Source organism: Electrophorus electricus, chromosome 14 (genome assembly GCF_041902795.1).
Source record: "Electrophorus electricus isolate QZ-2024a chromosome 14, ASM4190279v1, whole genome shotgun sequence".
Lineage (NCBI taxonomy): Eukaryota > Metazoa > Chordata > Actinopteri > Gymnotiformes > Gymnotidae > Electrophorus > Electrophorus electricus.
In genome coordinates this window covers 24,447,501-24,475,000 of record NC_137510.1, presented here as the reverse complement: position 1 = coordinate 24,475,000, position 27,500 = coordinate 24,447,501, and the positions used below count along the sequence as shown (strand labels likewise).

The 27,500-nt window shown below is 50.6% G+C and overlaps 1 protein-coding gene and 1 long non-coding RNA gene across 5 annotated transcripts in view; one reads left to right on the top strand and one right to left on the bottom strand.

Annotated features, from left to right (window-relative positions):
• Nucleotides 1-22,677, bottom strand: part of erfl3 (Ets2 repressor factor like 3) — a 25,606-nt gene extending 2,929 nt beyond the window's left edge. The window contains exons 1-4 of the mRNA XM_035530956.2: nucleotides 22,132-22,677; nucleotides 5,490-5,724; nucleotides 1,102-1,217; nucleotides 1-827 (exon numbers count right to left, since the gene is read on the bottom strand). The exon at nucleotides 1-827 is cut by the window's left edge and continues 174 nt beyond it. Of these exons, the coding sequence (XP_035386849.1) occupies nucleotides 1-827; nucleotides 1,102-1,217; nucleotides 5,490-5,724; nucleotides 22,132-22,153 (1,200 nt within the window). The 5' untranslated portion in view covers nucleotides 22,154-22,677. The remainder of the gene's footprint in view (nucleotides 828-1,101; nucleotides 1,218-5,489; nucleotides 5,725-22,131) is intronic.
• Nucleotides 22,678-22,696: 19 nt separating this feature from the next.
• The window catches only part of LOC113583235 (uncharacterized), a 12,044-nt gene continuing 7,240 nt past the window's right edge, over nucleotides 22,697-27,500 (top strand). The window contains exons 1-4 of one of the 4 annotated variants that reach the window (XR_014117016.1): nucleotides 22,697-23,152; nucleotides 24,459-24,569; nucleotides 24,767-24,817; nucleotides 26,822-27,090. This is a non-coding gene — a long non-coding RNA (uncharacterized LOC113583235). The remainder of the gene's footprint in view (nucleotides 23,153-24,458; nucleotides 24,570-24,766; nucleotides 24,818-26,821; nucleotides 27,091-27,500) is intronic. The other 3 variants (XR_014117017.1, XR_003411252.3, XR_003411253.3) reach the window with 3 other exon arrangements.

The following is a 27,500-nucleotide window of genomic DNA, read 5'->3' as shown; positions in this document are numbered from 1 at the left end:
CTGCAGTTTGAACTTGAAGGGTGAGGGGTGGGGCTCGTCGGGCAGGGGGAGGGGCTGGGCGGCGATTGGATGCGGGTGGGCGTGGCCAGGGGCTCGGTGGGCGAGCACGGAAGGGCGCTCGGTGGGGCCCCTGTCGGCGGCGGCGGCGGCAGGTAGGCCCTTGTCAGGCCGATGAGGCTGCGGGACCACGATGTTGGGGTAGTGGAAGAAGGCGCGTGGGCTGAGGTGGTAGTTGTAGACGCTCTGCGTGTGGGCCTGCAGGTAGCGCTGCATGTCCTCGGGGTTGAAGGAGAAGATGGAGCCCGGCATTGGCGACAGGTTGGGCGACGGCGTGTAGGGCAGGTGGGAGCCCGGCGTCATGGACAGCGCCGGCGAGAGGGGCGGGGCCAGGAGGGCGGAGCCTCCGGCCCCTGGCAGCGGCGACACGGGGAAGGGCGAGAGTGGCTCCGGGTGGACCCGGTGGGTGGCCACCTCCGGCGGGCGGCGCCCCGCCAGGCCACCGCCCCCGCCGTACATCCGAAACATGGCGTCATGGGGCGGCCGCGGGTGCGAGGCTCCGCGGAAGCCCCTCTCGGCGGCCCTCTCCGGGATGCGCTCCTCGCCGAGGCCACCACCGCCCTCGTCCACCTCGGAGTTGACGGAGGTGCCGTCGCTGCAGTCGGAGACGGAGCCGCGGGCCAGACGGCGGCCCACACCGCCAAACACGCCGGGGCTCCGCAGCTCCTCGCTGCTGGGGGACAGCACCTCCGACGGGGTGGACGGGGGGAACCGGAAATGAGTCACCGCGCCCGTAGGCACCGGGGGAGCACTCTGGGGTACTCCCACACCTGGAGGAGGAGAGAGGGAGGGAGAGGTAAAGGGTGGAGGAGGAGAGAGAGGAATTTTTAAAAAGAGAGAGAGAGAGAGAGAGAGAAAGAGGGAGGGAGGGAGAGATGTAAACTCTCGAGGTTCAGTGTGCGTGTGTGCATGTCAACCGTGTGGGAGTGCGGAACACAATGAGTAGGCACACACACGTGCGTGCCGCAGCGTTTGTGTAGGAGGTTAAAAGACAGTACGCAGGCAGTGAGCGTGAGTGCGCGTGCCCGTGAGAACGGCCTGTACCTGATGACCCCATGTCTATGAAGGGGTAGTTGACGAGAACCAGCTTGTTGAAGTTGAACTTGTAGGTAAAGCGTTTTCCTTTAGTTTTATGCAGGATCCTCTTGTTGTAGTAATACCTGCAGCACAAGACAAACATCAAATATGACACCGTCATTACAGTACACCACACCAAACTATTACTGTGATACTGTGTCGTGTGTGTTTGTTTGTGTGTGTGTGTGTGTGTGTGTGTGTGTGTGTGATGTATATTGGACAGCTTTGGGGACATTTTCTGTTTATAAAAAAGTTCCCTTTTCTTAGGCTCCATATAGAAATTCTATTTTCTCCCTCACTTTGTCTCTATATTAACCTCTGCAGTTCTCATAACCCTGTCTCACCTAATGCTCTATTTATATAACCCCAGACAACTACCTCATCCTTCCTACAGCTGAGTGAGGGTGAGAGTGAGTGAGTGAGTGTGTGAGTGAGTGTGTGTGTGTGAGTGTGTGTGTGAGTGTGTGAGTGTGTGCATACTGCTATACATTGTTTGATCTGCTCTATGACCTGCAAGCCCATAATTTGTGTGAATGACAGGTTTAAAGGAAGATGCTGACACGAGATTTTTCTTAATGCTTAGAGGATGCCGCATTACTCTGTGTGTGTGTGTGTGTGTGTGTGTGTGTGTGTGTGAGAGAGAGAAACTTATCTTTGAATTTGAACACTAAAATACACATGTGAGTGAGTGAGAGAGAGGGACAGAATTATGGTCATTAAGAGTCATGAATGTTCAGACAGGTTTTTTTTGTTGAGACAAAAACAGATCAGGGGCCACAAAGCAGAGTGAGCGAGACAGAGAGAACGAGAGAGAGACAGAGAACAAGAAACCAGGAGAGAAGGGAAGCACAGAGTTCTACCACATTTCCAAAAGTACGTATTTATCTAGAGAATATTAAATCAAGTTTTAGTTAACTGCCAAAATAATGGTAAGGAGAGATATTACAGATTCCAGCACACCTGGTGGCTCTCCTATGTTCCCCTGTGTTACCGTCACGGTCATGCGCACACATCCACACTCACACAGGGACCCACACAGGGACACATGGATATAAATGCACTTTGAACATCTGACTTGACTTCAAAAAGAGAAGAATTCTTTGGGTGTCCACATTTAGCTACAAAGAAGCTTCTCTTATGCACAACTGTACGCACACACACACACACACACACACACACACACACACACACACACACACACACACACACACACACACACACACACACACACACACATCTTTTTCATTACCTCTGTACTGGGCCCTACTATCAAAGTGTGTTCTGAACAGGAGGGGCCTGGTACTAAACAGCGGACTGACACTGTAGCACCAGAGTACCGGGATTTACCAGAGCTGCTCTAGTATCAGAGCTGCTCTAGTATCAGGGATGACTGTCATACTACCACACCACAGTCCTCATGTGTGTTCATTTCCTGTTCTGTAATATAAAGCTATGAGAAAGGTCTGGTCACAAGAATCCCGGGAGCTCTGCGCCAGGCTTCACTACCACACGCTCCTTTCACCTCTCATCAGACATAATGGGGATGTGCTGAGATCTGTAATATTAACTGTCTGTAACTACCAGTAGTATGAGATTATACAAAAAGAGTTATGAGAACTGTGATACTATCCCCACAATGAGGCAGGAACACAGAGGGGAAAAATAACACAGCTCATAGTACCAAACTGAAAGTGTGTGTGTGTGTGTGTTTGAGTATCTAAAGATGCTTAGTAAACAAATAGTGAGTACTGATGCATTCACTGGTTCTACTGAGAACTCGCAGATAAACATATTGTGTGTGTGTGTGTGTGTGTGTGTGTTTCCGCGCGTGTCAGAGTGTGCCACGAGTGTGTGCTATATCCCTCCGCCCTCTGAGCTAATAAAGAACTCATTCTGCCCTTGACAATAAGATGTACACAAGTCTGTCCTCAGGAACACTCCGCTCTCTCTCCGTCACACACACGCACACACGCACACACACACACACACACACACACACACACACACACACACACAGTTGTCATCATCCTCTTAACAAAGAGAGCTGTTGTTGCCAAAGTCCCCTGAACCGCCCTCTCTCTACACACCCAGTCACACACAATCGACTCCAAAGCCAATGAAGTACTTCACTCTGAGCACCTGGAGGACCTGCCTCACTGTCAGATGCCTGCACAGGCACGCTTAATGATCCCAGAGTCAAAACATGCCAGGAACTGTGCAGTGGGCAGTAGGGCCAGAGTGGGTGGAGCGAGAGGCCCTGCCCCCTCTCCGGTGCCGAAGGGTGAAGCCGCGTGCATCTCGTCACGCCAGCGGACGTCGGCACTGGGACAATGGCGCTCCGTGGAGAGGGAATTTCCCCATGCTCCCCCACAGGAAGGAGTAAGGCCGCACCCTGCACGCGTCACACGGCACGCACATCAGCACTGCAGCGTTCCCAACACCAAAAACATCGCTGCAATTTAAACTCGGAAAGGAAGTATGCCAACACACACATTGGCTTGATGGAGGTTGACAAACACGCACGAAGATGAACACCTGAAAAGCCTGAAAACCGCAGAAGGAGATGCGACAACCTTGAGAATAAAACAACCACAACTGCTACAGGTAGAACAAACACTGGTTTAGTCAACATTACAGTTATCTGACGCTTTTATTCAAAGTGACTTACAATTATGACTGAGTACAACTGAGCAGTTGAGGGTTAAGAGGGGCCCAACAGTGGCAACCTGGCAGTGGTGGGACTTGAACTGGCAACCCTCTGATTACTACTAGTGAAGTACCGTAACCACTGAGCCACCACTGCCCATAAACCAATAAACCAACGTGTGTGAGTCTCTGCAGGGCGTGCAACGGAAGAACGCAGCTGCGGAACTAATTCAGGCCAATCCTGCAGTAAGCAGAAATGGTCCCCCACAGCACTGGAGAGTTTTAAGGGCTTCTGGGAGGTGTAGCTCTGGGGCATTGAGGGTGGGAGGCAGTTACGTCCACACCCTGCACCACATTAACATCACCTTTTATACAGGACCCTTCGCTGATGAACAGAGTCTGTTAACACACAGGGGCCGCGTGTTTAACATAGAGAACGAGAAAGAGAGAAAAGAACAAAAGATGAAATGAAAAGCAGTGAGACAGGAGAAACAATGACTTGGCAGTGGACTTGAAGGCATGGACGGATCTTTTACTGATGGAAAACCCCGGGTCCCTAACGCACGCACGCACGCCATCCCTCCCCCGCAGGGCTCGAGCAGGACCGTGTCACCACATGGGTGCCTCAATTCTTCATTCCATGTTCTCCAGCCCAGATGCCGGAGAGCTGCATGTGCCTCTGTGTTCTGAGGGACTGCACAGACCTCCAGGCTAATGGGAGCACAGTCGGTGCTCTAACGGCCCCGTCCTGCCACAGTCGGTGCTCTAACGGCCCCGTCCTGCCACAGCCGGTGCTCTAACGGCCCCGTCCTGCCACAGCCGGTGCTCTAACGGCCCCGTCCTGCCACAGCCGGTGCTCTAACGGCCCCGTCCTGCCACAGCCGGTGCTCTAACGGCCCCGTCCTGCCACAGCCGGTTCTGTAACGGCCCCGTCCTGCCAGTCAGTGCTGTAACGGCCCGTCCTGCCAGTCGGTGCTCTAACGGCCCGTCCTGCCACAGTCGGTGCTCTAACGGCCCCGTCCTGCCACAGTCGGTGCTCTAACGGCCCCGTCCTGCCACAGCCGGTGCTCTAACGGCCCCGTCCTGCCACAGCCGGTTCTGTAACGGCCCCGTCCTGCCAGTCAGTGCTGTAACGGCCCGTCCTGCCAGTCGGTGCTCTAACGGCCCGTCCTGCCACAGTCGGTGCTCTAACGGCCCGTCCTGCCACAGTCAGTGCTCTAACGGCCCCGTCCTGCCACAGTTGGTGCTGGAACGGCCCGTCCTGCCAGTCGGTGCTGTAACGGCCCGTCCTGCCAGTCGGTGCTGTAACGGCCCATCCTGCCACAGTCGGTGCTCTAACGGCCCCGTCCTGCCACAGTCGGTGCTCTAACGGCCCCGTCCTGCCATCGCGGATTAGCCCACATTCGGAGCCTATATGGCTTGAGACAGGCAGGTCACTCCAGGGATGACTATATGTTCTAAAGCGCAGGGCTCTAGACGGCTGTACACTAGGTTCTAGGCACCAGGTTCTACACATTGTTATATGTTATAGTTCAAGCTCCTGCTGGTTAAAGACTGTTGTAAAAGTGACAATTTAGTAAGAGACAGATGAAGTGGATGTGCATAACGCTGCATATACTAACAACATAGAACATGGAGAGAGACCGCAAGAGGCAAAGCGTGAGGGTGGAGAGATGGACCGGGAGGGCGGGGCCAGCGCGGAGCCTCACCTGAGGGCGCGGCTCAGCTTGTCGTAGTTCATCTGCGGCTTGCACTTGCGTGCGCCCCATAGTCGTGCCACCTCATCCGGGTCCTTGATGACGAACTCGCCATAGTCACCCTGCCAGGCGATGACGTCGTGGTACTCGTCTTTACGCAACAGCTCCAGGATGAAGTGCCACAACTGGATCTGCCGAGAGCCCGGACTAGACTCAGGCTTGTAGGCCCACTCGGGGAAGGCAAACCCTGGGGGGGGGGGGGGGGAGTGAGAGAGAGACTTTACATTTTTACATTTAGCTGATGCTTTTATCCAAAGCACACCCAGCATGTTTTATGCACGTGCACGTCAACACATTTCTGTGTTTATTAGCACAGTAGCAGAGTACAACTCCAACACACACACACCCACACACACACCCCCAACACCTCAGGTAAGCTAACTGCTAATTTGCTAATTGTTTGTTTTAGAGGTCAAATGTGTCATGCCCCAGAGATTCTGGCAGGCTGTGATCCGGTGTCACGTCTCACACGCTGGCGAAACAGATCTCGGGGCGAGGGCGTCTGAGCCCAGATCGCCGTCTGTCTGGCTCCCTGATGGGCAACAAAAGGAGGGGGGGGGGGGGTCTCACGGCTAGGTAGACCCCCGCGGACACACAGGCTGCGCTGGCTGCTGGCAGGCTCGTCCCCCTCCCACATGGAAACGCCATTCCAGCCGCGTGCACCCTGGCGTCTCGCCGAACGCGTACACAGGGGTGACGTCTGATCGCGCGCCTCTCTATGGTCATGCGTCTCACGCGCTCCAAGGCACATCAGACTGAGTTTGAGGACAAAAATGCTTCAAGGCTACGAGTATGCATATGTGTGTGAGTGCGCGTGTTGATCAAATTACTTACAGAGACAGAGAGAGTCCTGCAGCACTGGTACACTGATATGGTTGATATGGGGAGATGCGTGCAAATGCGCGCACACACACACACACACACACACACACACACACACACCCACCCAACTGGGCCACTGCTCGGTGTTCCAAGGCCGAGCCCAGTCTGGGGGCCGTAATCAGCACAGACCCCTGGGAACATTTAGGTAGTGTTCACAGTGGATATGACGGCTTCGTATCACCAAATGCGTTTAATGTCTTTTCCAATAACACACCGTACACTTCATATTATAGTTAATCGAGGGGTGTAATATTTAGGATAGACCACAACCTGTCGAGACCCGTCAGGATCAATTAATTTAATTTTAACTAATAAAAACATTTTTTAAAAATTCGTTTCATTTTTTTATATGAAAAATGAAATAGAGGAACCTTTCAGGTAAAATTCCTGAGCTCTTAAAACTTTAAAGTCCACAGAGACACTGTCTGGACTATCCATGGTATGGTGTGTGTAAACATCGTCTTGTGTGCTGTGTGGGTGAAAGCGTGCACGGTGCTGTGCAGTGTGTTTTCTGGGGGAAACAGAGTGTGAGAAGCGTGTATGTGAAGTGCCTCGATGCAGTGCCGGCGGGTTGGGTTGTGGGTGAGTGTGTGCATGACCTCATCCCCCCTCCCTACTTAACCTTCACGACCCTCTCTCTCTCTCTCTCTCTCCCCCTCTCCTCAACCCCCCAGGGGGAGATACAAGATCCACCACAGAAGAGAAGGAAGACAGACAGACAGACAGACAGACAGACAGACACTCTCATCATTAATTCAAGGACCAGTCTTTGCCAATATCTAAGGCAAGTGGGGCACAATCTCCGCGTTGCCACACCAGCGTGTGTATTTAACGAGAGACGTCCGGGAAGCAGCAAGCACCCAATAAAACAATACAGAGGGAAAAGGGGATGACATGTGTTTCAGGACGGCCGGCAGAGGACAAGAAAGACAGAGCAGAGGGTGACAATGGTGAGGGTGAGAGACCAGGATGAGATCATAGCTCGTCTCAGAGTCTGCTGTCATCCAGGTCAAATTGCCTCTCTCCCTCGCTCTCTCCCTCTCTCGCTCTCTCCCTCCCTCGCTCTCTCCCTCCCTCGCTCTCTCCCTCCCTCGCTCTCTCACTATGTAAATCCAACTATGTCGGCTGTCCGGAGCTGAACTTTTTAACGCTGGAGGTATCTGAAGAATCCTGAGCAGTGGAGTATACTACCGCTTTGTTCTGTGAGGAAGCGGCCCATTCAAAGGGGGGGGGGGGGTGAGGGAGCGAGAGAATAAGAGAGAGAGAGAGTGAGGGAGCGAGAGAATAAGAGAGAGAGAGAGTGAGGGAGCGAGAGAATAAGAGAGAGAGAGAGTGAGGGAGCGAGAGAATAAGAGAGAGAGAGTGAGGGAGCGAGAGAATAAGAGAGAGAGAGAGTGAGGGAGCGAGAGAATAAGAGAGAGAGAGAGTGAGGGAGCGAGAGAATAAGGGGGGGGTCCGGGCGGGGGCTATGAGAGGGTGAAGAGTTTGTGTAGATTAGCAAAAATTAAATCCATGACACTAAAGAGTTTCTGTCAGGCAGCACAGAGGAGCAATTCAAGCTCCTCGTCTTTGAACTGAGAGAGAGAGAGTGTATGTGTGCATGTGTGTGTGCGTGTGTGTGTGTGTGCATGCAGGAGGTGGGTGAGGCGAAACTTCAGTGGCTGGACTTCCAACAGCTCTGTGTGAAAACTAATATTAATGGAGAGTGAGTGTTGAGCAGTGTGTCTTTGATGTGTGTGTGTGTGTGTGTGTGTGTGAGTAAAAGTCTATACACACACACACACACAGACACACACACGTCTCCGTAAGACTCACTGTCTTATTGATGTAGCCTGAGTAGAGAAGGAAGAACAGGAAGGCGTGATAAAGAGGGTCATGTGATGACAACAAAAAAGGGAGAATCAGAACCTCTCAGTGACCACATCAAACCACAACCACATTAAAGACTGAGAGAGGGGTGAGAACAGCACAAAACACCCGGGTTATTATCATTAAGGACAGAGGCAGTGTGTCTTAAGGTGTAGGTTTGTCTTTGGTAGTGGGCACGATGCATCTTTAACCTTGACAAAGAGCAACAGCAGAGAGAGAGAGAGAGAGAGAGAGAGAGAGAGAGAGAGATGGCCTTGGGTGTTCAAAAATAGACTTGCACACACAGGGGTTATTGTTTGACAAAGAAAGGAGAGAGAGAGAGAGAGAGAGAGAGAGAGAGAGTGAGTATGGTAGAGGTATAAGAGACAGAGGTGAGGGATTTGCTTTCACACCTTCATCACTTCATAACTTCATCACACCGTCACACCTTTCCAGTAAGACTGTTTACCTTTCTAAGAACTCTTCAAGGCCAGAGAGAGAGAGGAAAACTGACTACTTCAGGTTACACTGAGATTCTTTACAACACCATGATGATCACACACACAGACACACACACACAGACCCACACACACTCTCTCTCTTTGGGTGTGTTGAGCAGGTGAGCAGAGACGCGCCACGGCTCAGTCACTTCTCCTCTCCCTCTGCTCCTTTGCTCTCATTAGCCCCAAACCCATCCATCAGTCCTCGCATCCATGTCCTGCGTTGTGCCCCCCACCCCGGACTGGGGTGATGCAGGTGAGAATCACTGTTGCTCTCTCTGCTCTGCCGCCATCACACGCCCCATGCCTCGCCCCCCAGGGTGCAGGTGCGCCCCGTCTCGCAGCGCCTGGGGTGGACTGGGAGCGAAGGTTCCGTGTGACTGGGAGACTGACCGTGACCCTGGCTGACACAGGCCGTCCAGCCCCTTCCATGCTGGACTGAAGTGTGTGACCGTGCGAGTCACCGTAAACACGTGCGCAGGCATGCACATGGGGTGTTTAGGTGTGTTTGTGTTTGTATGTCGCTGGGTGTTTCCTGGAATGTGTCACCACTGCTGTGCAGGAAGTTAGCAAGTCTGCACCATCACAACAATTGTGCTTCCTGTGTGTGTTTGCGTGTGCGTGCACGTGTGTGTGGCAGCGGAGAGTGGTTCGGTCTCGGGCTTTGGCCTTACTGAGCTGGTGAATGTTTGAGAAGAAAGGAGCAGACAGCAGGCACACACACACACACACACACACACACACACACACACACACACACACACAGCCTAGCACGACAGCGTGACAAAAGACAATCCAGAAAAACAAGTAACAGACCAAGTGTGTTCGTGCGCGCGGGCGCATGTGTGTGTGTGTGTGTGTGTGTGTGTGTGTGCGCGCGCATGTGTGCGTGCACGAGCCAGCGCTGACTCAGTGCGTGAGCGTGTTTGTAATTCAGCCTTCACAACGCAAACATTTCTCTCTCTCTATATATCTCTCTCTGTTCCCTCGCTTTCTCCACGCTCTCTCTATCTTCCTCTCTCTCCTGGACACCGTCTCTTAGCAACCAGACACTTCAGGCCTAAAAATAAACTCCTAGAAATGAACAGAACAAAAAAATAAAACATAAATGACAATTAATCCTTTCAGCCTGAAAGCCAGGACTCAAATAGAACAGGTAGGAGCAAGCAAGAGAGACACAGGGGAAGAGAGGGAGAGAGAGGGAAATAGAGGGGAAGAGAGGGAGAGAGAGGGGGAAAGAGAGGGGAAGAGAGGGAGAGAGAGGGAAAGAGAGGGGAAGAGAGGGAGAGAGAGGGAAAGAGAGGGGGAAAGAGAGGGAGAGAGAGGGAAAGAGAGGGGGAAAGAGGGAAAGAGAGGGAGAGAGAGGGAAAGAGAGGGGGAAAGAGAGGGGAAGAGAGGGAGAGAGAGGGAGAGAGAGAAAGACTGCAAGCAACAGGTATTTGTGAGTTCTTGGCTATACAGATGCTATGTAGGTAGGAATACAGATTTCCCTTCAAATGTACACATGCATACACAAACACAAGTACTGTGTGTGTGTGTGTGTGTGTGTGTGTGTGTGTGTGTGTGTGCTAAAATCCCCATTACATCACCCAGCCAGCAGTGTGTGAGAGCCACTGGTGCTCCACTCCAGCAGGACACAGAGCACAGAGACACATACACATACCCACACCCACCCACCTGCTCAGCCACCACACACACCCACCCAACCACATACCAAACCACCCCCACTCACACACCCACAATGATTCTACCTGTTTGCGTTTTCCACAGCAGTTCTCCGACAGCTGTGTAGTGAGTCTGATCAGAACCATCCTGAGTGTTAAACTCCTAAACATGTAAAGGCCAGTGTGGACATGCTGAAGAGCGACAGAAACCTTCATGAGTGATCCTCAGCTCAAACGCACTAGTGTGCGGGTCACTAGTGCGGGTGTCGTGATCGATCAAACGCACTAGTCAGTTTCTGCAACATCACAAAATCTTAATCTCTGGAATGTCCATTTAATCCCATAATTGCACTAGCATGTAAAACACTCTGCGCACGCGCACGCACTCTCTGTAAGCAGCATGCTTTGTCACCTCCATCTCTGTTTGTGTACAGCAGGCTGACTTGCGTCTGTGTGACGTGTGGCCATCCAAAAATACACACGCCTCCTTCATCTCCACGGCCCCGCCCCCAACACTCCTAGCTCTTCCTGTCATTCTCTTAGCGCTCCAATTTTAGATAAGGGCAAAAACACCCCACTTACAGCTGCTAACCAGTCCAACTGTAAATGTGGGAGAGGCAGACAGAGAGAGGGAGAGAGCGTGTGTGTGTGTGTGTGTGTGTGTGTGTGTGTGTGTGTGTGTGTGTGTGTGTGTGTGTGTGTGTGTGTGTGTGTGTGTGAGAGAGAGAGGGAGCGCAATGGCAGCACCCTTCACACAAGCTAGGACCCAGCATGTGTTTGTGAGAGACAGACAGACAGAGAGAGACAAAAACAGAGTGAGAGGGAATGTGAGAGAGAGAGTGAGTGAGAGTGTGTGTGTGTGAGTGAGTGAGAGAGAGAGAAAACGCAATGGCACAATGGCAGCGACCCTCATCCAGGCTAGGACCAAGCGTGTGCGTGTGTGTTTGTAGGCGCATATAGGACATAAAGGCTGGGCCTCAGCATGGGTGTGTGTCCCCTGGTAAACATGAGCTGCACTGGGAGCCCATGCAGTGATACAGCCTGTCACCACACACACACACACACACCTGGCTCCCATAATTACCACATGCTGGTCATTAACACTGGTAATGGAAAGGCAAGGAAGCAGAGGTAACTGGGGCATTTTAATGCTGTGAGTGTGTACACGTGTGTGTGTGTGTGTGTGTGTGTGTGTGTGTGTGTGTGTGTGTGTGTGTGTGTGTGTGTGTGTGAGTGTGTGAGAGAGAGAGAGAGAGAGAGAGAGAGAGAGAGAGAGAGAGAGAGAGAGAAACGGTTAAATGTGTCTTTTAGAGCTGATTTGGTCTGGCTGATTTTCATTACATAACACTCACCTGACACACACACACACAAACACACACACACACAGATTATGTCTGAAAACATCTGGGCTCACAGTGAAGTTCTGCGCTGTGTGGAAAATGAGGCAGTAGTTTGTGGTATTTTTGGACATTTCTTCTTTAGATCAGTTTTCTTTTTGTAATTGTATGTTGCTTGTTTGTTGTATATTGACTAATAAACGTTTTGGTAACACTCACCTCACACTCTCGGTAGGGGCCTCAGTTACAACAGTCATCCTTTGAGTGTGTGAGCTGTTCTACCTGCCTGATCAATACGTATCAGTTCAGTGGAAGGTAGTGTGTGTGTGTATGAGTATACGTGTGTGTGTGTGTATGACTATGTGTGTTCGTATGTGCACAAGCACCCAGGGGAAGTGGGGGGGGGGGGTCAGAGTGAGTGAGTCTAATTAACAGGAGGAATGACAGAGTTAAGCAGGCCGAGTGTTTTGGATATCAGCTACCGACAGCAGCTGCTTCTGCTCCCCTGCCTCGCCTGCTGGGCTCGTCGCCGTGGTGCTCGTCGCCGTGGTGCTCGTCGCCTGGCTCTCCCTGCCGCTGGAGCCTGTGGAGCCTGCCCGCGTTATGCAAGATGCCGGTGACGCAAACATGCTGGCCGGCTCGCCGTGTGAAGCGGCACCGTGGCAACCCGCCGCACGCCTTTAGAATCAGAGCAATTACAGCCAGGCACCCCCCCCCCACACACCCCCGTGCACGGGATTGGCCGTTCGGAGCCGTGATGCTGTCAGACCGCTGTGATTGGGTAATTCCGTACCTGTAGATACTACAGATGTTTTAGCGAGCTAAATAAGTCCTAGCCAATATATGTTTAATGGGACTTTCTCAAAGCCACGTGAGCACGTGCACAGGGTCCTGTGAGCTGCTCTCTCCTCGTTAATGCACGAGGGCCATCAGCCACAGAGACCCGATAACCTACTAACCAGGAAACCATTAACCCAAGAAACAAAACACACGCGGGCGGGGAGGGGAGGGGTGTGTTAGTGCAGGGGAGACAGAGGGCTTGAGCAGTGTGAACTTTCTACTCTCTTGAATGCTGCTGGTGAACATTACATAACATACACACACACACACACACCAGAGAGCACAGTCCACTCAGATATATACAGCAAAACAAGCTTGGAATTCCCCTTTGCCATACACTTTTAAAGAATAGTCTCTCTCTCTCACACACACACACACACACACACACACACACACAGACATCTTGACAGACATTGTTCCACCACCTGGAAGGAGCACAATGGAATCTACCACAACCTCTAAGAACGAACACACACACACACACACACACACACACACATATACACCAGACAGTAACCTGCTTTTGAGCTCAGCATGGTCATTTATAAAAGTACTGCTTACACTACAGACAACACACGCACCTCCACTAAGATAAAAGTATAGGTTACCCTGGCAACCCAACCCACGCAGTCAGTAGACTCTCCCAAATGCTGGTCAGGTGCAGAAAAGAAGGGGTGAGTGCACGCCAGGGCCTCTGGATGGATGGATGGATGGAAACTAAATTGGACTATTGAAATGTATTGAAAACGTTTTGAGTGTTACCATCCACTAAACTTCAGAAATGACACGGTTAACGACACCTCCACGGGAAAATCCTCAAGTCTTCGCTCTTCTCTTCCTGAAAAGCGACGCCAGGCGCTTTTCCCCGCAGGTGCTGCAGCGCCAGACGGTTTCCCCGATACCGGACAGTGACGTCTGCACCCGTGGCAGAAGCCAAACTAGGGAATGAAACACGCGACGCAGCCCGTAACCATACCGGGGAACGGCCGGACGAATAACTTTACGCCCGCGGCTGGTTTCCAAGGGCCGTTAAAGGCGCTGTTGAAGGTGACTGCTTCTCGTTTTTGGTCTGAAATTACTTCAAGTTTCTATATGAAATCGAAAGGCATGTTTTACGGCACCAGAGGCACCGGCTTCTCTTGCAGTTCAATTGTCTGTAAATATTTTTACATGCAAAATTCGAGGAAGAATGCGCTGCATGACGCACCGCCAAGCTCGTGCGCATTCCGGTAGTTAGCGGAAGCCTCGGTCGGGCCCCTTCCGTCTCTGCCAAGTCATCCTCCTTAATGCCACTCTTATGCAGGCAAGCCCTGAGCCGCCTCGAGCCGCCTGCTGCGTGTCTGTGCGCCCGAGCTTTGTGTAATCGGCCTTGCCAGGTCTGCGGCTAAAATGGGCCCGGTTAAAGCAATCATGAGCTGAGTGCTCAGATCAGCGCACGCACGCACAAAAGCATCTTATATCCTGATGTCATCTTTAGTCCAAAAATATTGACGATATAAGGAAATAAGAAGGCGGCTGAACGTTTGCGCCGACATCAAGAGGAGCAAAAGCGACTGCAGGGAAGCGGAGAGCCGGAGGAAAAGTGTAGTTTTGAATGTTTACAGAAGACAAAAGTGTAAAGCACAGAAGCTGCAGCGGAGGTACGACTGAACGAGCGTCTGGCCCAACAGCGTCACTTCCAGGCACTAACATTTAATGCGTTTACGTTCCTGTAAATACAGCTGCTCTGTTCTCCAATCACCTATCTATTATTCACTAGCGCATGCACGCCCGCGTGCTTCTCCGAGTGGGGCGGCGCTGAGGGGTTCAGTTGCTTTTAGAAACCGAGAGGTCAAATGCTCACGAGTGGCAGCAGACGAGAGGGCTGGAGGACAGCATAGATTCACCGTGGAACTACCTCATTAAGATCAGCACGCTCATCTTGGTCAGGTGACAGACACGGCCTGTGTTCAGCCCCGAAAAATGCATCCTTACAACAACAGAGGGCGTGAGGGAGAATAATGGAAGATGAGATGTCACTAGGGTATTTCTGCATGGATTGGTGACACAGATCTTGAGATGATAGGTGTACAGAAATGGAGGCAGAAGTGTGTGTGCGTACGCCTGCAAGGTTAAAGAGACGAGGTCATAATCAATGTTTAAAAGGCTTTGGTCCATAGGGACAAACACACACACGCACACACACAAACACACACAGACACGCGCGCGCGCGCACAGACACAGACAGACATAATCTAGGCGAAATAAAAGCACCAGAAGTTCTGGAAAGCCAGAACGGGTGGTGCTCGCTCAGTGTCCCAGAAACACCACGGGCGTCTCAGGCTACCAGTGCACCACCCAGGACTGGGGGCCACTCTGCTATGGGACGGGGCGTCCCAGTGGCCGCTGTGCTCCCATCTTCCAGCGCCCGGGGCAGACCAGGCGCCCATGGCTTTCCTCTGCTGCGATTTAACTGATCATTACCACTCATCACGCCCAGCGCTTTGTGTGGCAAAAAAGTGACCATCCCAGGCAATACCAACACAGAGTGTTCAAAGTTTTAAAGGATGGAAAGGGTCTACGTTTCTCCTTTTGATTTGAGAAAACATTTGCTGCAATGTGCTGCTGTAATAATCCACATATAATGTCCTGAGCAGACCACTCTGAGTCAGAACTCATGTATTTTAGTAACAGCCTTACTACTAAAAGTGGATCTGATGAGGAGTGCAAAATAACAGGGATATCCCAGTTAAAACTGGCTAACAAGAATGAGTTGTATTTTTTTATTACAAAGTTGCCAATTTTTGTTGGTAAATACTTGTTTGTGATTAGCTAACTAATCATTTGAATCATTTTAAGTAATTTGGAGTAACTTCAAGGATTCTGTGCTAAACTATGCAGTCCTAACGGGCGCTGCGTACGCACGTACGTGTCTTTGCGCGCGTCCTGAACGCGGATAGCCTGCTCAAATGCTCTCAGCTCGGAACGTACGCACACAACTTGATGATGAATTACAAAGCAATATCGGGCAGTTACAAAGCGGCTCAGAGTTCAAAAGAGTTTTCTGATGTACGCACCGAACAGGTTTAAACACAGCGGGGGAGGACAGACAGACGGGGGAGGGGCGGGGGGTTAGAGGGCAGGGGAAAGCGCCTGAGTTTTAAGCGTGATCTCACATTCCTCTGTTAAAGAGGAAAGGGGCAAAATGATGGATAGCGAGGTAGTGGGGGGATGGGGAACAGGGGTTGCGGGGGAGGGGGGCCTTCAGATGGCGCCAGACAACATTTGAATTCCCGGCAGTCGACCACACGCGCACGCACACACACCCACACACACACACACACACACCCACACACACTTTTTCTCCTGTGGCATCCGTTACGGTGAGAGTGTATGGTTACTTCTCTTTCAGTGATATTATTAGCCATGTCCTCATATCCCTACACACACACACACACACCATCCCAAATACACCCTCCACACACACACACACACACACACACACACACACACACTCTCTCAGATAAAAACAGACTGCAAATATGCCAAGCCTGCCAGTCCAACACGGAAGCTTGTGGAATGCGGGTGACAGAAAAACTGCAGTGGGGTGTGAGTTCAGTTTTATACCAAACACACTCATCTTAGCCACAGAGCGTATGATTGGGTCAGCTTCAGACAGTGTGCATCCACGCTGTGTGTGTGTGTGTGCACATGTGGCAACAATTTCACTCCTTGTGTGTGTGTGTGTGTGTGCGTGTGCGTGTGCGTGCCTGCCCTGAGAAACACACATGCTTTACCACAATGTAGGTGTTACACCGAGTCACCCTCATGACAACACACACTGATTTTCATTATTCTCAAACTGCAGATAAAAGAACCCAAACTCAGCACATGAAAAACAGAACCAGTGCGGGTAAGGTATGTTACCCGCACTAGACACTAGACACAATGACTAGTCTCCTGTTGGGAGAGACAAAACACCAGCACGGATCAAGGCGAGGGGTAGCACGGCAGGCACAAGATATCGCCGGTTAATCATTACCGTGATACCGATTATAATGGGGTGGCGATATGGAGGTGAGCACCGGACATCCGCGCTGTCGGACTGGCCAGACGGAGGCGGAGTCAAAGCAGTTTCGGTAAAACCGAGATTTTAATAAATACCCCAAAGGGCAAACCAAAGCCGTAGTCAGGTCACCAGGCAGCAGTCCAAAATATGAACGCCAGAAAACCAGCGAGAGATGGATAGAATACAGCAGACTATAAACCAGGGGAAGAAAAACTGGTGAAAACCAGAATATAAGCGTACAGCCAGGGAAAAACAACACGAGCTCGGTACACACTAGTGGAGACTGAGTCAGACTTCACAGTGAACACGACACAGAGGGGTTTAAATACACAGAAAATCACACAGGGGATAGAACAATGGGTGAAACCAATAAACAGGAAGCCTAATGTACAGGAGGATCATGGGAAACGTAGTCTGTGGGAGCGACTCAGTGGTTACAGTGCTTGACTTGTAATCGGATGGTTGCTGGTTCAAGTCCCACCACTGACACTGTTGTTCCCCTGAGCAAGACCCTCAACCCTCAATTGCTCTAGTTGTACTCAGTCATAGTTATGGGATAAAAGTGTCAGCTAAATGCCATAAAGGTAAATGTAAACCAAACCTTGGAGCTTCCTTTGAGCGTTCCTGAGGGTGTTTCAATGGATTAAAAATATAATTCTAATCAAAATTAGCAATATAATTACAGAAGCAATAGTGTGACACTTTATCGATACTGTGGAGCGCTAATAAAGGACAAGTGAACCAAGCAGAGACGTTGCTCACTGGAGGAAAAAGCAAGTCGTGGCGATTTTCTGCTCACGCGTGGAGAAATAAACATGACTGCCCACATGTATAGGTGCAGGGGGAAAGGGGGAAAAGTTAAACAAATAAATAAGCAAATAAAATGTCAGGCCTTTGCCCAGAAGGTGGTGGAAGCAGCTCTCAGACAGCTTGGCTCAGTCCGACTCCCAGCCAAAGCGCACACGCACGTTTCTGTCACCGCACGACGCACTGACTTGACAGTGTGTCAAACAGTAAGTGGCAGTGGAACAGCACGAGCGTGTGTGTTTGAGTATTACGTAGCAGCTCCACGCTGCTGGGATGTGGGATGATGGGCGCGGGTTGTTCAGGCGGACGGGCCGTCCCTCGCCGCTAAGCTACGCGAGCCCGGCGCCTCCGGCTCAGGCGTAAAGGGGCCCGCCGGGACCCCAGACAATAACGGGGTCACATCAAAACAAAACAAAAAAAGCGTCAGCATGATTCTTCTCCGGGTGGCTCCTTCGATACGCGGACTCTCGAGAGCGTATGCGCACACGGTTGTGCCCAGGGTTCTGGGGGCTGCAAGTTTTTCCCAGAAAGAGGTGTGTAATGTGTGAGACTCTGCACGTGTATGAAAAAGTGTGTGAGGGGTGTGTGCGTGCGAGTGTGTGTTAAGCCTTTCCTGGAACAAGTAATGTGGCCCAGGTTGTAGTGATTTAAGCTCAGAATAGGAATGTGGGAGGTCCACTTTTTCTACCAAAACAGATCTGTGTGTGTGTGTGTGTGTGTGTGTGTGTACATTTTTGTTTCATATTTGATGAACCATAAAATGGCAGTCCGACATTTGGTCATCTATACCCACGCTGGCCATTATTCAAAATGAGCAACTTTCTATAGTCAAATTCAAACAAGACCACCTGCGAGGGAGGGGTCAGCCTCTGCCCTCACTGCCCAGACACTCCCGCTCACACCGCGTCCTGCTCAGCTGCTTACAGAAGTAGGTCACATCCCATTGTAGGAGCCTATGTGAACATCGATTAGAACAGCTGGACGCAGGTGTGTGTGTGGGAGGCAGACAATGACAGTGATACTCTGTAAGCTTAGATTTGCCCGCCGCTGGAAAGAGTTAAAGGTCTGCCGGGGCGCTTCAGAGGAAGTGAAGCCACCAAGCAAAGCCCTCGCTCTAGTGTACTGGGGTGGGGCATGGGCACTGCACTCTCACGTCACTGGATGTCCAGCACGTGACTTGTGTGTGTGTGTGTGTGTGTGTGTGTGTGTGTGTGTGAGAATGTAGGGTGAGGGGTACAGCTATAGAGGGTCATGCAGTCAGGGTCACACTCACACACGCCCCAGTCTCCACAAAGAAGGGTCTCTGTGTCCCTCCACGATCCATAAATGACACCAACACATGGGTCCGCTCTGGGTCTAAGCTGCCATTATAGGAGCTGGCCAGGCCGTCATGCGTGAGCGCACACACACACAGGCGCACACGCGACTGTGATACCCCCGCTGCAGAGCATACACACGCCCCCTATTGTTCTCACAGGGGTAAAATAAACAAAATGCTATTCAGCTCCAGAGGACGTCCCATCCGTCATGCAACTTACGCCACTGTCATTTCCACTGTTATGGCAGGCATAACACACACGGACTTCCATTACAACACGACCACAAACACCTCCACTCATTCACGGCTTGCAATCCAAACTGAAAATGTTTGTTTTTTTACACATATAATAATAATAATAATAATAATATAATAACAATAATAATTCACAGTATGTGACAGATCTACACAGCTGTTTCATATAAAGCGAAGGAACAGAAAGATAGAGTACTGTTTGAAAGGCAAAAAGGCAGTAAGCAAATAAAACACACACACACACACACACACACACACAGGGCTTAATTAAAGGGTACATCAGCATGTAAACACAGGTGAGTGCAAATACTCAACCAGTCCTAAACTAATGGAGCAACGTCAGAACTTGTTAAACTCTTCTGCATTACACACTACGATGAGGAGGCGTCCATCCATTGTGGAACAGAGGCTACAAACTTTTCTTGACAAAAACAAAGTCATGAGAATTTCATATCATCTATGAATATTCCGTTAAAAATGTCTAAAATGTACAGATTAAAATAAAGAGAGGGAGGTCTACACACTCACACACACACACACTCACACTGTGGATGCATGTGCCAAGGTACACATCAAGAGAAATCGTTTAATTTAGTTCGCCACTGTCTGCTGTTTCCACATATTTGGTCGGATCTATCCACATGAATTGTAAACAAGTGTAAGGCATCTCAACAAGAGGATGAAACGATCAGGGCAGGGACTGTGCTTATCTCATGTGTTACTCAACGTAGCCTTGCAAACCCTGCTGGATAAGGCATTTAAAGAACTCAAAAGCTGTGGAGTCATGAAGCCAGCTGATGGAAACAGCCATTTATTGTGCGCACACACACACACACACACACACACACACACACACACACACACACACACACACACACACTTGCTGAACAATACAGCACTAATCAGAGAGAAAGGAAAGTGCTAACTCTGGCTCTCGTATTGATTAAATGTGGCAAGTGTTTCTGATGAAGCAGATAGCGTTATTAAATATAGATATACACACAGACACCCTTTATCAGGATGCACAACTACTCAAGATAACACATTGTTTCAGCTTCTTGTTGCCATGGAAAACCCTCTCACTCAGAAAGACAATTGCACTATTTCACTGTGTGTGTGTGTGTGTGTGTGTGTGTGTATGTGTGTGAGTGAACCGGCAGGTACGAGCGCAGACCACATCCTCTTCTCAGTACTGTCTCTGTCACACACTCGGGCCGGAGACCTACGCTCGTCTCGACTCTATCGGGGTCACGGCGTCGACTAAACCGCAAGGCACTTGTAGTAGTTAGTGGTGAGTGTCGTTACCGCGTGCGCGCAAGCACGGCGGCGAGCCTATGCGCGCTTTATCGGGGGCGCTTCTGATTTCATGCCATCGTTGTTATATCGCCGTGATTTAGTAAAACCCAGTTAAAGCTCGTATAAGTTCAAGTAGTTTTTTTTTAAGAAAGAAAAATCAAACAAGTACCCCCCCCCCCCCCCCTCCTCTCCGTAAGCCACAGCCGCGTGCTCACGGGGAAAAGTGTAGGGCGTCCTTGCGGAAATCACAACAGTTTAAACTGCATTCTGCTCGTGCACGCCGCAGGAAAGTAACGTGAAAGTGCACGGGAACCGTCGACCGGGCGTTTTCCGTCCGCTGCCACCTACATTCCGGTTATCACGTCCCCACAGGAGACGGTGCACACACGCGCCCAACATGGAGGAAGACTTTGCAAACGCCGAGTGGCTTTAGCAGCCCCGCGGGCTACTGGGGCTCGTGCGCTGAGCTCTAAAATCGGCCGAACTTTCACGGCCAGAGTGGCGGAGGTGGAGAAACCCGAAAACACGCTGCGTGGGGAAAGTAATCAAGAGAACGTGAAGCGGGGGGGGGATCCCAACATGGATTCCTAAACATTCCCAAACATTCCCCAGAAGGCCGCAGGGATAACTAGTGTAGTCTCACCGAGCTTACAAACTTCAACCACAAACCCGACAAACCCGAAACGCACCCAGATCGTTAAAGATGTCGGCTACATTACTGCTTACATTTGCACACAAAACACACAAGCGCGTTTAAAAAAAAAAAAGAAAAGAAAAAAAGCCCATTTCAAAAGTTTTCGCCGACTACCAGAAAGCGTTGCAATGTTAAACCGATTTATTTTGGCGCAAATTGACCAGTCTGTACCGTGGTTATCCGACTGAACGTGTTTTCCCTGAAGGCTAAGGCTTCCATTTTGGATGTGCCTTCTGCCGTGCTCGCTCAGTTTCAAAGCTCGCGCTTGTTTTTTTATGCACGCGGTAAAATGTTCACAACAGTTTCTTTTTTAAAATTAATTAATTATTTTATTTTTTAAAATGGTTATTACTCGGTAATTGCACCCAACAATCACGCCTGTAAACTCAAAAGGTGGCTGCTAATAAATCGTGCCTTGCGGATTGTGTGCAAAGTTCCAGCGACTCAACAGGTAGGGCCTGGGCACGCACGGGCACCCTGGCCAGAGATTTGCAGCTGCAGTCGAGTGTGTGGCCACCCGGTCTGAGCTCGGCCTCTGCGGAAGACCGAGCTCGCTTCCCGCGACTAAACCCAACACTCGCAAAGTCAATAAAAAAAGGGGCGCCTGCCATTTTAAGCCTCAGCGCCTCGCCGCGTCTCAGCTTAGCTGGAGCTTTTGAGAAAATGCCACAAGACGTGAAGTAGATCTCGCCAGACGCGAGTTTTCCACACGCCTTCAGTTTGCATCTACGTCTGTGTGGAACCTTTACAAATGTTTAACCGAAGCCCGGACCGCAAGTAAATCGCAGTCGCCTAAAGGTCCGGTCTACGTCGGCCGCAACAACTCGACGGGCTTCGATTAGAATACAAACTTGAACACACACACGGAAAGTCGGAAAGTCGGCAGGCAGCTACCCGTTTCCGGCGTGGCTCGGTCACGGCGCCCGTAGCCGAAACCTAACTGGGCTCCAGCAGTCGGAAACTTGCTCGCATTCACGGTGACAACGCGGCCGCCGCCGATTAAGCCACAAGTGAGCGGAGACTCGGCTCGTCTGTCGGAGGCTGCGGCGTGAAATGGCTGACTGGATAACGGCCGAATGCCATCAACACGTCCGGGAAAACTTACCCGACTCTCCCGGGGTTTTCATTCTCAAAGTTGTCCGTTTAGAAGGCAGTAGACACTCGGGTCTGTCCGACCGGGGCGAGCGTCGTCCTTACTCCGGTCCCGGGTTCGCTGTGAAACGCCGAGAGAGAGCCCAAACTTTCCCTAAATGTGTCCGCTGACAGTTGCCGCCTCCGTTGCAGCCACCGGGCGGGCGGGCGGTTCGTCCCCCCCTTCCCGTGCCTCTCCCGGACCGCCCTTCCGCCGACACCGGAGACTTTGGAGTGGAGTTGATCCGCGAAACTACAGGGCTAAGTGAAGCGGAGTCCCCCGAAAACCGAGCGCTACGGCTCCGAGCCCGGACACCGGCACGCCGAGCCTCCTCCGGTGGTGTTACGGTCGGTTGCGCGAGTTGTTCCTGCCAACAGTCTCATCTCTCCCCGGTTCCGCTAGCTAAGCATCTCATGTCGGAAAGCTCGCAGTAATTTAGTCAGCTTCCCACTCCCTCTTTCACACGGACTTTTTTCTTTCTTTTTTCTTCCTCCACCCTCCTCGGTCCGTAAGTAGCGTTACTCTCTTTCTCCGTCCCCCCCACCTCACCCCACCCCCCCCCGTTCCTCCCTCTCGCGGGTGTCGTGTTTCGCTGCTGCACCGGGGGCCGCCCACGCGGCGGGGGGTGGTGGCTCGAGCCTCGGCTGAGTCACGCCCCCTTAAAGCACGAGTCAGCGTCACCGCGGAGCGCGCGCGTCGTCGTCATGGAGACCGCCGTCGCCACGGTGGGTGGTGACGTCACATCCGTGTCCTACGGGTCCCGCCGACGAGTTTTCGAAGAGCTTGCGCATTCGGCGTCATGACGCCCGGTTAACGTCAGCAACGACTCGGGGGGTCTTCTCTCATATCACCATCGCGCCCATTAGGAGAAAGTACAAAATAAAATAACAATAACAAAATAAAACAAATAAAAACAATCTCTCGGGGCAGACTTCTCCTTTAGACTGCAAAGGACAGGCCGCACACGTCTGATAAGATCCCAGAACACGGCAAGGTACGTGTTTTGTAAAATTTGTAAAATGTTTTCTCTTTTATGAGAAACAGATCATTCATTTGTTTTACCAGGCCCTAAAAGAAATCTGTCTGCAAGTATTCACACTTCTACAGACGGGCTGAGTAGCTCACAAACTAACGGCTCGCACACCTGTATGCTAGAAGTAGCCAAACCGCCACGATATGCAAATAAATAGAAGTCACATAACATGTTATCGCTTGAGGAAAATGCAAGTTGAATTCAGATTCTCTCTCTGTGTGTGTGTGTGTGTGTGTGTGTGTGTGTGTGTGTGTGTGTGTGTGTGCGCGCGTGTGCCTGTGTGTGATCATTTTTGCAGCATATTAGAGAATATAGCTGCATTATAAATCAAGTTTGTGTAACATGATCTGTTTGATCGGTTTTCTCAAGCATATACATCCTGTTTAAGTGCCAAGAACTTGAACCGTGACAAACTCTCTCACACGCACACACACACACACACGTCACACTTGGGAAGTGTAGCTTATCGCCTCATGTAGATGAGCACAATACCTTTTCACCCCGAACTTAGCTTCATTACCTACCTCTGCTTCTCAGCTGGGATCTAGTTATCGATGAGTGTGACACTCCTGCTTAGCCAGAGAATGTCCACTTTTAATCAAAGTCAAAAAATCAAATGTACACAGTCTTACATGCTGTGTGCTACGACCATCTAGTTGATGCTTGACATTCACAAGTGTGAAATCTTTCAACATTCTCTATTGGTTTTCTTAAGCCTATTGAATCTGCCTCATTCACACGTGGGGGAGCCTGATATTGTGAGTGGACATAGTGTGGTGTGATTTAAATGTATAACCCTGCAGACGGAGCACGTTTATGAGGGGAAGCCGCCGTGATTGGCCCTGTTGTCCTTAGCGTGTTGTTATTTATGTTGGCGAGCACTGAAAAGTCAGCGGGCAATTGTGGTCAAGCAGGAAACAGATGAAGTGCAGATATGCATCTCAACCCAATAATGCAGTGTGTGCATATGTGTGTGTGTGTTTGTGTGTGTGTGTTCAGGAAAACGGCCATTCCCTCAACCCCCCAGGGAAAGGCGAAGCAAATACTGAGATCGGCACATTCCCACGTTCATATAGTCCATAAACAAGCTGCCCTCCAGTTCAGATGAGCTTTGTCCTTTCACTGTTTCTCCTGCTCTTGTTTTGCCTCCCCTCCTTCTCTCCTGTTTCTTTGCTCCAACACATGCTTACTTTCTCTCTCTTTCTCTCTCTCTCTCTCTCCCCCTCTCTCTCTCTCCCTCTCCCTCTCTGTGGTGGTGAGCGTTCAGGACAGGAAGTGAGGTCACTGACTTCCGAGGAAGGGAACTTGCAGAGGGAGATGGAGCGGGAGCGCGAGAAGAAGAAGGGAGTAGATGCAGGACAGAGGCGCAGGACTGCAGGTCTGGAAAGGCATGGCGACTCTGGGTCTGGCTTCCCTCCACAATCCCTGTTCTGTGTTTCCTGCTGGTGCAAGTACTAAATGGCACCTTAACGACATTCTTCCTTTCACTTTCTCTCTCTCTCTCTCTCTCTCTCTCTCTCTCTCTCGCTCTGCTCTTTCTTTTTTGTCTCCCTCTCTCTATTCTCTCTCTCCAAGGCCTCCCATTCTGCCTCGCACTCTTTTCCTCGTCCACCCTCTCTGCCACTTGTATGTTATCGCTCACTCCCGACTTATTCCTCGAAACACCGTGTAACACCAAAAAGCTGTGATGTAAAGTCACTCGGAGCAAAAAGCTCACGTTATGTGTTCATCAGAAGAATACAGCGCCATTCACACAACAAATCCCGCTCTCTCTCTCTCTCTCTGTCTGTCTCTCCCACCATCTCTTTAAGCTGGAAAAGAGAAGTGCGGTAGAACTCATGTCAGGGTAACAGGGTGGCAGTGTAGAAGCCTGTGACCTCTGACCCTTCCACGGCCCTGCTCACCATTACTCCTGTCTCGCACGGCCAGTCTGAACATCTCTGTCCTGTGCTCTTCCTTAACGTGCATGAACTGCTGGTAAGCTGAAGAACCAACCAGCACCTCTTTAGGAATATTCTTTAATATCAGAAATAAGTCAGAAATAAGCACTAACTAGAATGAGGGCAGCCTCCGTCGGGTGTGGAGGGAATGGATCCCTGCAGAACAATCGCAGCAGAGATCACAGGTTTCAGGAACCCTCAGTGAGGATGACAAATGCCTGCACTGAATAAGACGTGACTGATTCCACTGGAAGAGACTTCAGACGCTGTGGGAGCGTTAATCCCGGCCGGAGTACGGCATTTGGTTTTCCCAAAATTCACATCGCAATTTTGAACAACAAGCCAAATTCGACTTCACGGGCTAATCCAAGGCTAACTGTCTGGTACATTCAAATGATAATTTCTGCTGGAGTTTCCATTATCCCCAGTTTAAAAAAAAGTTAGATATAATGCAAATAAATATCAGAACTCTTCAGTACACTGCCTTATTAGATATTTATAATTCCGTTATGATTAGTGTGTTAATTAGACCATAACTTTAATGGTCATGTGACACGGCAATTTACTTTGAACAGGTGAAGGAGAGACGAGTGTGTTGAGCACTACGTCTCAGCGTGTAATGAAATGACCCCTTGAATGTTTTATCATCTCGTAAAGGCCCTGCCAGTGTTGGCAGGGCAACGGAATCTGGGCTTAGTGATGGGTGATGCTGGAGAGGCAGGCGTGTGTGTGTGTGTGTGTGTGTGTGTGTGTGTGTGTGTGTGTGTGTGTGTGTGTGTGAGAGAGAGAGAGCCAGAGAGTGAGTGAGTGAGAGAGAGAGAGGGAGAGGCCTTTCTGCCATCAAAGAACTTGTTTATTTTCAAGCTCGGTGCTCCAACTGTCAGAGACTGCACGCACAATACTCCACCATGTCTCATCATCTCTTCTTTCTTTCACCCTCCCCTCTTTCTGTCTCTGTCTTTTTTCTCTCCCTCATGCACAAATAGCCCTTCACATAAGGGCCACGTCTCATAGTTTCATCTTCAACTAATGTTCTTTGTGTTGTGCTTTCACCTGCTGCCCAGTGTAACATGGAGCTGACAGTCCCTCATCTCACTCTGTCTCTCTCTCTCTCTCTCAGCTGGTTTTCACACATGAGTAATAGGATTACCACATACAGCTCTGAAAAGGACAGACAGGGGGAGAGAAAGAGAGAAGGAGAAGGAGGGGAGGAGGAGGAGGAGGAGGAGGAGGCGTGGAGCTGGGGAAAGGCTTGGGGGAGTGCGAGGGAGGCTCCGAATCGAGGCGTGAGGTGTGTGTGTGGGGGGGGGTAACGAAGGGAGAGATTAGAGAGTGCTGGAGAGTTTGCCACACCAGAAGAACATTGGAGCTGAGGACAGAACAGGATTGGTGTGAGTTTCATTAAGTAGTATAATTCCAGAGTAACAGGCCTATAATATTCAGAGGGAGAGAGAGAGCGAGAGAGAGAGAGAGAGAGCGAGAGAGAGAGCACGAGACACACTCTGGCTGTGTGACAGTTGCTATATTGAGCACAGCATGTGCTGACAGTATGTCCAGTATCTTGCATAGGAACAAACTCTTCCTACTGGCACTGCTTTACCATTTCCCCTTATAGCCTCTCTCTCTCTCTCTCTCTCTCTCTCTCTCTCTCTCTCTCTCTCTCTCTCTCTCTACCTCCCTTTCATTCCAGAGTGCTGCTTTCAGACAGCTTTGGACTTGGCTGTGGGATGGTTGTCACTCACAGGGCAGGGAGCCAATCACAGGGGTCAGGTGTAAGCGGTGCGCCCTCCTTCGGCCATCCTTCGGCGTGGTGATGCCTCACGTTGGCACCGAGGGGGTTGGCAGCTACTTCCTTCGAGTTGTCCCTATAACGTCAGATCACGCGTCCCCCCCCCCCCAACGTGTGCTAGCTGGGCTTCACACTTCTGTATGCACTGCTACACGCATGACCTGCTACATGTATGACTCTTCTCATTACTCGGACATTACATTTTTGTAAAATGTGTTACACTTTTTCACTCTCACTATTGCAGTCACAGGCACATACAGGCACACACATACACACGCGCGCGCACACACACACACAGATATACACGTGTGTCCATGCATGTCAGTATGCCCATAATTGCCAGATTCAGAATCAGCCTTTATTGGCCCACACATACAAAGAATTTGTTCTTGGTTGCAGTAGCTCACGCCACACAGTTGCTTGTACACAGTATAACAAAAGACATTTCCACCACACTCACACACATACACACATGGTCATACTTGTGAATCTTTCATGTGCATCAATTGTTAAGCATGCTGAGAGTAGCAGTTGGGAGATGTCGTGGTAGAATGATGAAGTAAAAAGAAATTAAATAAAT